The 14,288-nt window shown below is 54.9% G+C and overlaps 1 protein-coding gene across 1 annotated transcript; it reads right to left on the bottom strand.

The window, feature by feature from the left end:
- Window positions 1-6,866: 6,866 nt before the first annotated feature.
- Window positions 6,867-13,738, bottom strand: DTX3L (deltex E3 ubiquitin ligase 3L). Its single transcript, XM_053471163.1, has 5 exons — window positions 13,032-13,738; window positions 11,883-12,306; window positions 9,975-11,361; window positions 9,516-9,733; window positions 6,867-7,065 (listed from the first exon to the last, which is right to left on the bottom strand). The coding sequence occupies exons 1-5, from the start codon at window positions 13,624-13,626 to the stop codon at window positions 6,996-6,998; spliced, it is 2,694 nt and encodes an 897-aa protein (XP_053327138.1). The 5' UTR covers window positions 13,627-13,738; the 3' UTR covers window positions 6,867-6,995.
- Between the last annotated feature and the right edge of the window lie 550 nt (window positions 13,739-14,288).

The raw sequence follows: 14,288 nt of genomic DNA, 5'->3' as shown, positions 1-14,288 counted from the left end.
TTTAGAAGTTGCTGTTGGTTTCACTTTCATTTCTTGGATCTTTTCTCGTTTCCAGTAATTCAGGGTGGAGATGCTGGAGTTGCCCTCCCCGGGGCGGCCACCGGCAGACAGGCTGACGAGTGCAGGGCCCGGGCCCGAGGCCAGTGATTGGCTCTGCTTCCCCCTTAAATGGTTAATCTAGGTGCTCAAAGCCATTCACGGGTGACGGGGTTAATAAACGACATCCAAACAAGAAATATTTATTCACCGTTAGATCGCGTCCCCTCTATTTATTGGAGCGCACACACACTAACGCGCACACACACTAACACGCACACACACTAACGCGCACGCACAATAACACTATCACACTAACACGCACACTAACACGCACGCACACTAACACGCACGCACACTAACACGCACACACTAACACGCACGCACAATAACACTATCACACTAACACGCACACTAACACGCACGCACACTAACACGCACGCACACTAACACGCACACACTAACACGCACACACTAACACGCACACACACTAACGCGCACACACACTAACACGCACACACACTAACGCGCACGCACAATAACACTATCACACTAACACGCACGCACACACACTAACACGCACGCACACTAACACGCACACACTAACACGCACGCACACTAACACGCACACACTAACACGCACACACACTAACGCGCACGCACAATAACACTATCACACTAACACGCACACTAACACGCACGCACACACACTAACACGCACACACTAACACGCACGGACACACACACACTAACACGCACGCACACTAACGCGCACACACACTAACGCGCACACACACTAACGCGCACACACAATAACACTATCACACTAACACGCACACTAACACGCACACACACTAACACGCACGCACACTAACACGCACACACACTAACACGCACGCACACTAACACGCACACACACTAACGCGCACGCACAATAACACTATCACACTAACACGCACACTAACACGCACGCACACTAACACACACGCACACACACTAACGCGCACACACACTAACGCGCACGCACAATAACACTATCACACTAACACTAACACGCACGCACACTAACAAGCACACACACTAACACACGCACACTAACACGCACGCACAATATCACTATCACACTAACACGCACGCACACTAACACACACACTAACACGCACGCACACTAACACGCACGCACACTAACACGCACGCACACTAACACACACACTAACACGCATGCACACTAACACGCATGCACACTAACACGCACGCACAATAACACTATCACACTAACACGCACACACACTAACGCGCACGCACAATAACACTATCACACTAACACGCACGCACACTAACACGCATGCACACTAACGCGCACACACTAACACGCACACACTAACACGCACGCACACTAACACGCATGCACACTAACACGCATGCACACTAACACACACGCACACCAACACACAAACTCACTATAACACTGTAAAATTCCTATCTCCTGCGGCTCTTCTTCACGTACACTAACAAACTTACACACAGATACACACTTACACACAGTAACACACTTACACACACAGTAACACACTTACACACACAGTAACACACTTACACACCTGACCGTTAGACCCGCAGGGGCTTTGATGACATCACAGTCTAAATACAGAGACAGTATTATGAAGTCATCCCCCCCTTGCAGATATATAACGGCTTCCGCTCTTTTTGGGGCGTTTCTGTGGGATTTTTGCCCGTTTGTGAGGTGAGGGCTGATGTTGGACGAGGCGCCGGCTCACAATCTCCGTTCCGGGTCATCCCGTTGGGGGTCGCTGGGGTCGGGTTCTGTGCGGTGAGCTGAAGGGGACATCCCAAGACATTTTGGACGATGCTCGGCATCACGCTTTGTGGGGGCAGTTTGGGGGGAACCCTTTTCCGCCCCAGCGTGACGGCGCCCGGCGCACACAACGAGCTCCATAGACCCGCGGCTGGAGGAGTTTGGTGGGAAGAACTTGGCCGGCTGCACGGAGCCGCGACCCCAGCGAACCCCCTACGGCACTGTGCTGACTGCTTTATGGCAGGGCTTGTCCTGTAGCCATAGATATAAGTCAGCTGGTCCTGCAGTGCAGTAAGAGAAGCCTCAGGATATGACCTTCATACACAGATCGCTAAGAGGAATAGCTGTGATATTTATAATCCGTACACACGCAACAAACACGCCTGCATACAAGTAATGATTAACTATGTGTACAGACAGCTGCTTTAATGACGTGGAGCCGGGACTCGTTTTTTTTTCACAGGGCATTTGGTTGGAGTTGGTTTATCTCAGGTTAGTGGCAGCACCTGTATGATTAACCTCTGCCCTGAGATATCTTCCATTATCTCACTCTTTGGATTGTGGCCCCCAATCAGGTTACGCGTCGGGGGGGCTCTTCTGATCTTTGTTTTGTGGCCCCCAACAAAGACCTTTTGTCCAAAACCTTGGAAATGCCAGCAAGAATAAACATTCCTTTCCTCTTTGCCTACGGGGGTGCGGGGTATTTGGTACGTTGCGGGGTGTTTGGTAGGGTGCGGGGTATTTGGTAGGGTGCGGGGTGTTTGGTAGGGTGCGGGGTATTTGGTGGGGTGCGGGGTATTTGGTAGGGTGCGGGGTGTTTGGTAGGGTGCGGGGTGTTTGGTAGGGTGCGGGGTATTTGGTAGGGTGCGGGGTGTTTGGTGGGGTGCGGGGTATTTGGTAGGGTGCGGGGTATTTGGTAGGGTGCGGGGTATTTGGTAGGGTGCGGGGTGTTTGGTAGCGTGCGGGGTATTTGGTAGGGTGCGGGGTGTTTGGTAGGGTGCGGGGTATTTGGTAGGGTGCGGGGTGTTTGGTAGGGTGCGGGGTGTTTGGTAGCATGCGGGGTATTTGGTGGGGTGCGGGGTATTTGGTAGGGTGCGGGGTGTTTGGTAGCGTGCGGGGTATTTGGTGGGGTGCGGCGTGTTTGGTAGCATGCGGGGTATTTGGTGGGGTGCGGGGTATTTGGTAGGGTGCGGGGTGTTTGGTAGCGTGCGGGGTATTTGGTAGCGTGCGGGGTGTTTGGTAGGGTGCGGGGTGTTTGGTAGGGTGCGGGGTGTTTGGTAGGGTGCGGGGTATTTGGTGGGGTGCGGGGTGTTTGGTAGGGTGCGGGGTATTTGGTACGTTGCGGGGTATTTGGTGGGGTGCGGGGTGTTTGGTACGTTGCGGGTTGTTTGGTAGGGTGCGGGGTATTTGGTAGGGTGCGGGGTGTTTGGTAGGGTGCGGGGTATTTGGTACGTTACGGGGTATTTGGTAGGGTGCGGGGTGTTTGGTAGGGTGCGGGGTGTTTGGTACGTTGCGGGGTGTTTGGTAGGGTGCGGGGTGTTTGGTAGGGTGCGGGGTATTTGGTAGGGTGCGGGGTATTTGGTAGGGTGCGGGGTGTTTGGTAGCGAGCGGGGTGTTTGGTACGTTGCGGGGTGTTTGGTAGCGTGCGGGGTATTTGGTAGCGTGCGGGGTATTTGGTAGCGTGCGGGGTGTTTGGTAGGGTGCGGGGTATTTGGTAGGGTGCGGGGTGTTTGGTAGGGTGCGGGGTATTTGGTGGGGTGCGGGGTATTTGGTAGGGTGCGGGGTGTTTGGTGGGGTGCGGGGTGTTTGGTAGGGTGCGGGGTGTTTGGTAGGGTGCGGGGTGTTTGGTACGTTGCGGGGTGTTTGGTAGGGTGCGGGGTGTTTGGTAGGGTGCGGGGTATTTGGTATGTTGCGGGGTATTTGGTAGGGTGCGGGGTGTTTGGTAGGGTGCGGGGTATTTGGTAGGGTGCGGGGTATTTGGTAGGGTGCGGGGTATTTGGTAGGGTGCGGGGTGTTTGGTAGGGTGCGGGGTATTTGGTAGGGTGCGGGGTGTTTGGTAGGGTGCGGGGTATTTGGTAGGGTGCGGGGTGTTTTGTAGGGTGCGGGGTGTTTGGTAGGGTGCGGGGTATTTGGTGGGGTGCGGGGTATTTCGTACGTTGCGGGGTATTTGGTAGCGTGCGGGGTATTTGGTAGGGTGCGGGGTGTTTGGTAGGGTGCGGGGTATTTGGTGGGGTGCGGGGTATTTGGTGGGGTGCGGGGTATTTGGTAGCGTTCGGGGTATTTGGTAGGGTGCGGGGTATTTGGTAGGGTGCGGGGTATTTGGTACGTTGCGGGGTATTTGGTAGGGTGCGGGGTATTTGGTGGGGTGCGGGGTATTTGGTACGTTGCGGGGTATTTTGTGGGGTGCGGGGTGTTTGGTGGGGTGCGGGGTGTTTGGTAGCGTGCGGGGTGTTTGGTGGGGTGCGGGGTGTTTGGTAGGGTGCGGGGTGTTTGGTAGGGTGCGGGGTGTTTGGTGGGGTGCGGGGTGTTTGGTAGGGTGCGGGGTATTTGGTAGGGTGCGGGGTATTTGGTAGGGTGCGGGGTGTTTGGTAGGGTGCGGGGTGTTTGGTAGGGTGCGGGGTGTTTGGTGGGGTGCGGGGTGTTTGGTGGGGTGCGGGGTGTTTGGTAGGGTGCGGGGTGTTTGGTAGGGTGCGGGGTATTTGGTAGGGTGCGGGGTATTTGGTGGGGTGCGGGGTGTTTGGTAGGGTGCGGGGTGTTTGGTGGGGTGCGGGGTATTTGGTAGGGTGCGGGGTATTTGGTAGGGTGCGGGGTATTTGGTAGGGTGCGGGGTGTTTGGTAGGGTGCGGGGTGTTTGGTAGGGTGCGGGGTATTTGGTAGGGTGCGGGGTGTTTGGTAGCGTGCGGGGTATTTGGTAGGGTGCGGGGTATTTGGTAGGGTGCGGGGTGTTCGGTAGCGTGCGGGGTGTTCGGTAGCGTGCGGGGTATTTGGTAGGGTGCGGGGTATTTGGTGGGGTGCGGGGTGTTTGGTAGCGTGCGGGGTATTTGGTGGGGTGCGGGGTGTTTGGTAGGGTGCGGGGTGTTTGGTAGGGTGCGGGGTGTTTGGTGGGGTGCGGGGTGTTTGGTAGGGTGCGGGGTATTTGGTAGGGTGCGGGGTATTTGGTAGGGTGCGGGGTGTTTGGTAGGGTGCGGGGTATTTGGTAGGGTGCGGGGTGTTTGGTAGGGTGCGGGGTGTTTGGTAGGGTGCGGGGTATTTGGTAGGGTGCGGGGTGTTTGGTAGGGTGCGGGGTATTTGGTAGGGTGCGGCGTGTTTGGTAGCGTGCGGGGTATTTGGTGGGGTGCGGGGTGTTTGGTAGGGTGCGGGGTGTTTGGTAGCGTGCGGGGTATTTGGTGGGGTGCGGGGTGTTTGGTAGGGTGCGGGGTGTTTGGTAGGGTGCGGGGTATTTGGTAGGGTGCGGGGTGTTTGGTAGGGTGCGGGGTGTTTGGTAGCGTGCGGGGTATTTGGTGGGGTGCGGGGTGTTTGGTAGGGTGCGGGGTGTTTGGTAGGGTGCGGGGTGTTTGGTAGCGTGCGGGGTATTTGGTAGGGTGCGGGGTGTTTGGTGGGGTGCGGGGTATTTGGTAGGGTGCGGGGTATTTGGTAGGGTGCGGGGTATTTGGTAGGGTGCGGGGTGTTTGGTGGGGTGCGGGGTATTTGCTACGTTGCGGGGTATTTGGTGGGGTGCGGGGTATTTGGTAGGGTGCGGGGTATTTGGTAGGGTGCGGGGTGTTTGGTAGGGTGCGGGGTATTTGGTAGGGTGCGGGGTGTTTGGTAGGGTGCGGGGTGTTTGGTGGGGTGCGGGGTGTTTGGTAGGGTGCGGGGTATTTGGTAGGGTGCGGGGTATTTGGTACGTTGCGGGGTATTTGGTAGGGTGCGGGGTGTTTGGTAGCGTGCAGGGTATTTGGTAGTGTGCGGGGTGTTTGGTAGGGTGCGGGGTATTTGGTAGGGTGCGGGGTATTTGGTAGGGTGCGGGGTGTTTGGTAGCGTGCGGGGTATTTGGTAGGGTGCGGGGTGTTTGGTAGTGTGCGGGGTGTTTGGTAGGGTGCGGGGTATTTGGTAGGGTGCGGGGTATTTGGTAGGGTGCGGGGTGTTTGGTGGGGTGCGGGGTGTTTGGTAGGGTGCGGGGTATTTGGTAGGGTGCGGGGTGTTTGGTAGGGTGCGGGGTGTTTGGTAGGGTGCGGGGTGTTTGGTAGGGTGCGGGGTATTTGGTAGGGTGCGGGGTATTTGGTACGTTGCGGGGTATTTGGTAGGGTGCGGGGTGTTTGGTAGCGTGCGGGGTGTTTGGTGGGGTGCGGGATGTTTGGTAGGGTGCGGGGTGTTTGGTAGGGTGCGGGGTATTTGGTAGGGTGCGGGGTGTTTGGTAGGGTGCGGGGTATTTGGTAGGGTGCGGGGTGTTTGGTAGGGTGCGGGGTATTTGGTAGGGTGCGGGGTGTTTGGTAGGGTGCGGGGTGTTTGGTAGGGTGCGGGGTGTTTGGTAGGGTGCGGGGTGTTTGGTGGGGTGCGGGGTATTTGGTAGGGTGCGGGGTGTTTGGTAGGGTGCGGGGTATTTGGTAGGGTGCGGGGTATTTGGTACGTTGCGGGGTATTTGGTAGGGTGCGGGGTGTTTGGTGGGGTGCGGGGTATTTGGTAGGGTGCGGGGTGTTTGGTGGGGTGCGGGGTATTTGGTAGGGTGCGGGGTGTTTGGTGGGGTGCGGGGTGTTTGGTAGGGTGCGGGGTATTTGGTACGTTGCGGGGTATTTGGTAGGGTGCGGGGTGTTTGGTAGCGTGCGGGGTATTTGGTAGGGTGCGGGGTATTTGGTAGGGTGCGGGGTATTTGGAGGGGTGCGGGGTATTTGGTACGTTGCGGGGTGTTTGGTAGCGTGCGGGGTATTTGGTACGTTGCGGGGTATTTGGTAGGGTGCGGGGTATTTGGAGGGGTGCGGGGTATTTGGTAGCGTGCGAGTGCCCCCCCCCCGGCGAGGGAATAAAGGGTCGATTTGTTTTATGAGTTTATTTTATTGAGGAGGGAGAGCCGATAATCGCGAGTTTCCAATCACCTGAGATAAAGGAAACCCCCCCAAAAAAGAGAGCGACCCCGTGGGGGGGGCAGTGGGTTCAACGGACGCGGCGATCACTCGATTCCTTTGGCTTTCAGTTCATCGCGAAGTCGTTTCATATACCGGGGGTCCGGATACCCGAAACTGCAACAAATACCGCAAATATTACCGCGCCCTCTATATAACACGGATACCCCCCCCCACACACCCTGTATATAACACAGATACCCCCCCACACACCCTGTATATAACACAGATACCCCCCCCACACCCTGTATATAACACAGATACCCCCCCCACACACCCTGTATATAACACAGATACCCCCCCACACCCTGTATATAACACAGATACCCCCCGCCCTGTATATAACACGGATACCCCCCCCCACACACCCTGTATATAACACAGATACCCCCCCCCCACACACCCTGTATATAACACAGATACCCCCCCGCTCTGTATATAACACAGATACCCCCCCCCACACCCTGTATATAACACAGATACCCCCCCCACACACCCTGTATATAACACGGATACCCCCCCCACACACCCTGTATATAACACAGATACCCCCCCTGCTCTGTATATAACACAGATACCCCCCCCCGCTCTGTATATAACACAGATACCCCCCACACACCCTGTATATAACACAGATACCCCCCCCCCACACACCCTGTATATAACACAGATACCCCCCACACACCCTGTATATAACACAGATACCCCCCCGCTCTGTATATAACACAGATACCCCCCCCACACCCTGTATATAACACAGATACCCCCCCCACACACCCTGTATATAACACAGATACCCCCCCACACACCCTGTATATAACACAGATACCCCCCCCCCACACACCCTGTATATAACACAGATACCCCCCCCACACACCCTGTATATAACACAGATACCCCCCCACACCCTGTATATAACACAGATACCCCCCCCCACACCCTGTATATAACACAGATACCCCCCCCACACACCCTGTATATAACACAGATACCTCCCCCCGCCCTGTATATAACACAGATACCCCCCCACACCCTGTATATAACACAGATACCCCCCCCACACACCCTGTATATAACACAGATACCCCCCCACACCCTGTATATAACACAGATACCCCCCCACACACCCTGTATATAACACAGATACCCCCCCCCACACACCCTGTATATAACACAGATACCCCCCCACACACCCTGTATATAACACAGATACCCCCCCCCCGCCCTGTATATAACACAGATACCCCCCCACACACCCTGTATATAACACAGATACCCCCCCCGCCCTGTATATAACACAGATACCCCCCCCCCCGCCCTGTATATAACACAGATACCCCCCTGCTCTGTATATAACACAGATACCCCCCCGTTCTGTATATAACACAGATACCCCCCCGTTCTGTATATAACACAGATACCCCCCCTGCTCTGTATATAACACAGATACCCCCCCGCTCTGTATATAACACAGATACCCCCCTGCTCTGTATATAACACAGATACCCCCTGCCCGGTATATAACACAGATACCCCCCTGCCCGGTATATAACACAGATACCCCCCTGCCCGGTATATAACACAGATACCCCCCCGCTCTGTATATAACACAGATACCCCCCTGCTCTGTATATAACACAGATACCCCCCCGCTCTGTATATAACACAGATACCCCCCTGCTCTGTATATAACACAGATACCCCCCTGCTCTGTATATAACACAGATACCCCCCTGCCCGGTATATAACACAGATACCCCCCCTGCTCTGTATATAACACAGATACCCCCCTGCTCTGTATATAACACAGATACCCCCCTGCTCTGTATATAACACAGATACCCCCCCTGCTCTTTATATAACACAGATACCCCCCGCTCTGTATATAACACAGATACCCCCCCTGCTCTGTATATAACACAGATACCCCCCTGCTCTGTATATAACACAGATACCCCCCCCTGCTCTGTATATAACACAGATACCCCCCTGCCCGGTATATAACACAGATACCCCCCTGCCCGGTATATAACACAGATACCCCCCCTGCTCTGTATATAACACAGATACCCCCCTGCTCTGTATATAACACAGATACCCCCCCTGCTCTGTATATAACACAGATACCCCCCCTGCTCTGTATATAACACAGATACCCCCCCTGCTCTGTATATAACACAGATACCCCCCTGCTCTGTATATAACACAGATACCCCCCTGCCCGGTATATAACACAGATACCCCCCCTGCTCTGTATATAACACAGATACCCCCCTGCTCTGTATATAACACAGATACCCCCCCTGCTCTGTATATAACACAGATACCCCCCCTGCTCTGTATATAACACAGATACCCCCCCTGCTCTGTATATAACACAGATACCCCCCTGCTCTGTATATAACACAGATACCCCCCTGCCCGGTATATAACACAGATACCCCCCCTGCTCTGTATATAACACAGATACCCCCCTGCTCTGTATATAACACAGATACCCCCCCTGCTCTGTATATAACACAGATACCCCCCCTGCTCTGTATAATTATCACTGAACGGGGCGTTACTTGGTCGGGCCGCCATGAACGCTGGTCTTGTGGTGAATGTCGTTCCAGGTGACGCGGTCGCTCGCTCCGGTGGTTCGGGATTCGCCGATCGTAAAGATTAATTTTTGGTTGAAAGCTTTTTTCAGCAGGAGGAGAAGCTCCCGGCCCTCCTGGTCGTCGGGTAAATACGCCGTGCGGGACGTGCCCTGGAATCTGCGCCCTGGATTGGGGTGATTTGGCTGAATAATCACAAAATAAAAAATATGTTTTATGGATGAAAAATAATTGGAAGAGATTGGGGCAGAAAGCGGATAAAAGACGATTAGCGGCCAAGACTCCCGATCCTCATCCACCCGGCCAAAGCCAACACGTATATATATACCGTATATTTAATGCCCCCCAGCCGTGCTCCCTGAGACCCCTTATACCCCTGCAGGTATGTGATATATGGTTTACGATGAGTCTCCCGTGTGCTCTTACCCCCTGGGTACCGTCGGGGATCACGTATGTAATTTGGATGGTTTTGCACCGATATCCCGGCAGAGAAGACGCCAGAATGGTTTCTTTCATGGTTCCGTCCGGCTGGGTTCCGGTTACCGTGCCGTAGGCCACGTTGCACACCGGGCACACGGGTTTGGACGCCATGCAGCTCTCTAAACACGTTTTGCAGAATGCGTGATTGCATTTGGGCAGAACTTCTCTCTCTGTGAAAGCGTCCAGGCAAATGGGGCACCGCTCCTCCTCCTCCTCGCCCGCGCTCTTCTTATTCTCTTGGCCGGTGTCTCCTGTGGCCCCGTCTCCTAAGCGGCTTCCTCCTGGGGGCCGGGCGGAATTACTCTCATCATTTGATGCGCGGCTGGAAGACGTGGTTGGGGCTTCTTGTCCGCTGCATTTAGACGTCATGTCGGTTCCTTCCGGCAGGATCCGTTCTTTGAAGTCTTGCCCCTCTGCCTCAGCGATGGTCGCCTGCAGCAAACACAGGAAGATCTGAGATGCATGCGCTCCGAGGTCAAGGTGTCCACCTGCGCGGCTGAATCTCACGCACACCTCCTGCGGACCCGAGGCCGTCTCGTCCATCGTCACGTTATATTTCTGCTCGATCTCCCTGATCTCTGCGGATCGGAGTCTCTTTACGATCTCCAGGTGTCTCGCTCTCACTGTCAGATCAGCGGCCGTCGAGCTCTTGATGGTCACCGGATTTGGAAACGGAGCCGAGTTCCTTCCGCCGGCTTCAATGAAATTCCGGGCCAGCAGAACTTCTGCCGCTGGGCCGCGGAGGGTCACGGTGTCCGGGTGCATAATGGGTAACGTTTTAGGGAAAAGCTTCCTCATGCGCAGTCTGAACTCTTGACCAGAGGGCATTTTTTGGAGCGGGGGTCTTGCTAGGGTCTGGTCCCAGTCGGATGTGATCTTCTGAATGACGTCGGAGATGGCTTGTTGGGCTCTCTCGGTGCACGAGTCGGATTCTCCGGACGTTATGGTTATTTTGGTGCAGTCTGTCGGCTCGTCAATCCTTTCGAGTTCCACCTTCCATTCCCTCTTGATTCTGTCGATGTCCTCTGAGTAAACCTCGCTGAAGTACTCATAGAGCGGTGTGGGGAGAGTCACATTTCTGTCCCAGCGCCGCGCAGGAGTCTCCTCCAGAACTCGTTGGCAGAAATATTTATGAACTTTCTCGATTTCGTGAAAAGTCCCCGTCACCTCCTCGATGCCCGGCGGGGATTCCTTGGTCACCCGGAGGGATGGGAATTTCTCCAACATCCCCCTTATGAGCTCCTTGGTAACGAAGTCGGCGTTTAGCGTCACGGACACTCTGGTGAAGATCTGAAAGAAACACAAACAGTCGTTTCGTTTTGAGACAAAAAGACTTTCGCGGGAAACCAAAACTCGTTAAAACCCAAGCCTGTGTTAGTGGATGGTGTGAGTGTGAGTGTGTGTTAGTGGATGGTGTCAGTGTGTGTTAGTGGATGGTGTGAGTGTGTGTTAGTGGATGGTGTCAGTGTGTGTTTGTGTATGGTGTCAGTGTGAGTGTGTGTTAGTGGATGGTGTCAGTGTGTGTTTGTGTATGGTGTCAGTGTGAGTGTGTGTTAGTGGATGGTGTCAGTGTGAGTGTGTGTTAGTGGATGGTGTCAGTGTGAGTGTGTGTTAGTGTATGGTGTCAGTGTGAGTGTGTGTTAGTGGATGGTGTGAGTGTGTGTTAGTGGATGGTGTCAGTGTGAGTGTGTGTTAGTGATGGTGTCAGGAGTGAGCCCAGGGTTAGTGTTGCGAGGGAGTGGAGGCAGTGTGTGTTTGTGTAGATGTTTTTCTGTGGTTGTCACCTCTTTAGGGGCATCCTGATGGGGGTTATTTCTGGAGAAGACTGTTGGGTCCCCAGCTCTTTTGGGACGCCCGCCATCGTCTCTTCTGTCCTTGGGATCGTCTCTTCGGTCCTTGGGATCGTCTCTTCTGTCCTTGGGATCGTCTCTTCTGTCCTTGGGATCGTCTCTTCTGTCCTTGGGATCGTCTCTTCTGTCCTTGGGATCGTCTCTTCGGTCCTTGGGATCGTCTCTTCGGTCCTTGGGATCGTCTCTTCTGTCCTTGGGATCGTCTCTTCTGTCCTTGGGATCGTCTCTTCTGTCCTTGGGATCGTCTCTTCTGTCCTTGGGATCGTCTCTTCGGTCCTTGGGATCGTCTCTTCTCTCCGTCAGTTTATGACGACAAGCGCCGTCCCTATCGGCCGTTACTGATTGCCGTTCGCTCCCGACCACGATGTCCAGCGTCCTGCCATCCGCCTCAATCGCGCTCCTCAGCCTGCGCAGCACGTTTTGTTTATCTAAATACATAAAAAACACAAATCTAGTGATTTATAAAACCTGCGATATTATTGCCTGCTTCACACCTTAGCGCTCGGCCGAGGACTCAACGCTCTCTTTGTTATTTGGCATCAATTGTTAAATTGTACAGACCGGGGCCAAACTGGGTCCATCTCCCCCAATATATGAATACTTGAAGGGTCCGCATCTGTCGGGGGAAATCTTTACCCCAAGCGGCCACCGACCGCAACGCCACGAGCCACCGTTCTACCTCCTACCATTAAGAGCAGGGAGGGCTGTAAAGCTGCGGAGGGGGAGAGTCCGGTGACTGGGGCTGCCCTCCCGGGTAACTATTTGCCCCCTGAAAACCTCTTCAGGGTAAAGCAGTAAATGCTATTTTGCTAAAAAAAAACAGTAAATGTTCGCACCGGACGCTCTTCTAATCAAAAAATCTCAAAATAACCCGATTTTATTTTACAAATAAAGACAATAAAATAACGAAATAACGGGATGTCTGGGGGGGCGGCGCCGGTTCCACGCGTGTAATATCTCCGCCAGCACGTCAGTTAACCCCGCGGGGGCTGTCCAGCCAGTGAGAGACGGTTGGGCCAAAGCTCGACGAAGTGACGGAAGTATCGCGCTGTACAGCGCTACGGAACATGCTGGCGCTATGTGTAAAGAATACGACGAGTCGCCGTGCGCTCTACATTCATCTCTGCGCATGTCGCGTATAAGTCGCACTCACCCTCTTTCTGCCGGAAAGTCACTCTGTACGTCCGCTCATCCACTCCGATGACATCACACTCCCCCCCGCAAGACTTCCTGCGCGACTGGAAATATTTTTGCAGAATTACGCGGGATTTTTCCGGCCAGGAACGTGGAACGGTCACCACGATATCGACGTCACTCCCGACGCAGTCCACTATCAGGGCCGTGTCCCCAACCTGCATGCCGTCCGTCCGTCTGTCCCCAACCTGCATACCGTCCGTCCGTCTGTCCCCAACCTGCATACCGTCCGTCCGTCTGTCCCCAACCTGCATACCGTCCGTCCGTCTGTCCTCAACCTGCATACCGTCCGTCCGTCTGTCCCCAACCTGCATACCGTCCGTCCGTCTGTCCCCAACCTGCATGCCGTCCGTCTGTCTGTCCCCAACCTGCATACCGTCCGTCCGCCTGTCCCCAACCTGCATGCCGCCCGTCCGTCTGTCCCCAACCTGCATGCCGTCCGTCCGTCTGTCCCCAACCTGCATGCCGTCCGTCCGTCTGTCCCCAACCTGCATGCCGTCCGTCCGTCTGTCCCCAACCTGCATGCCGTCCGTCCGCCTGTCCCCAACCTGCATACCGTCCGTCCGCCTGTCCCCAGCTGCACTCTATCTATGTGTTTTCGCCAGCTGTGGATTGTCCACCCATCTGTCTGCACTCTGCCTGCTGTCTGTCTGTCCTTCCTTCCCCGTCTCCCTCTGTCTATCTCTCGGTGTCTCTCTGCCTCTCTCTCTCTCTCTCTCTCTCTCTCTCTCTGTCTATCTCTCGGTGTCTCTCTCTCGGTCTCTCTTTTGGTCTCCTTTTACTTTCACTTTTAATTCCTGTAACAGGGAGGGGCAGAAAGTGAACAGAAACTAACAGCTTCCAGATTCACAAGGATCCAGAGCAGATCCCAAAACACCCCAATACCTGCGGAGCAGATCCCAGCACCCCCAATACCTGCGGAGCAGATCCCAGCACCCCCAATACCTCCAGAGCAGATCCCAGCACCCCCAATACCTGCAGAGCAGATCCCAGCACCCCCAATACCTGCAGAGCAGATCCCAAAACACCCCAATACCTGCAGAGCAGATCCCAGCACCCCCAATACCTGCGGAGCAGATCCCAGCACCCCCAATACCTGCAGAGCAGATCCCAAAACACCCCAATACCTGCAGAGCAGATCCCAGCACCCCCAATACCTGCGGAGCAGATCCCAGCACCCCCAATACCTGCAGAGCAGATCCCAGCACCCCCAATA

The sequence above is a fragment of the Spea bombifrons genome, chromosome 7 (genome assembly GCF_027358695.1).
Source record: "Spea bombifrons isolate aSpeBom1 chromosome 7, aSpeBom1.2.pri, whole genome shotgun sequence".
Classification (NCBI taxonomy): Eukaryota; Metazoa; Chordata; class Amphibia; order Anura; family Pelobatidae; genus Spea; species Spea bombifrons.
This window is presented reverse-complemented; position numbering and strand designations above follow the sequence as displayed.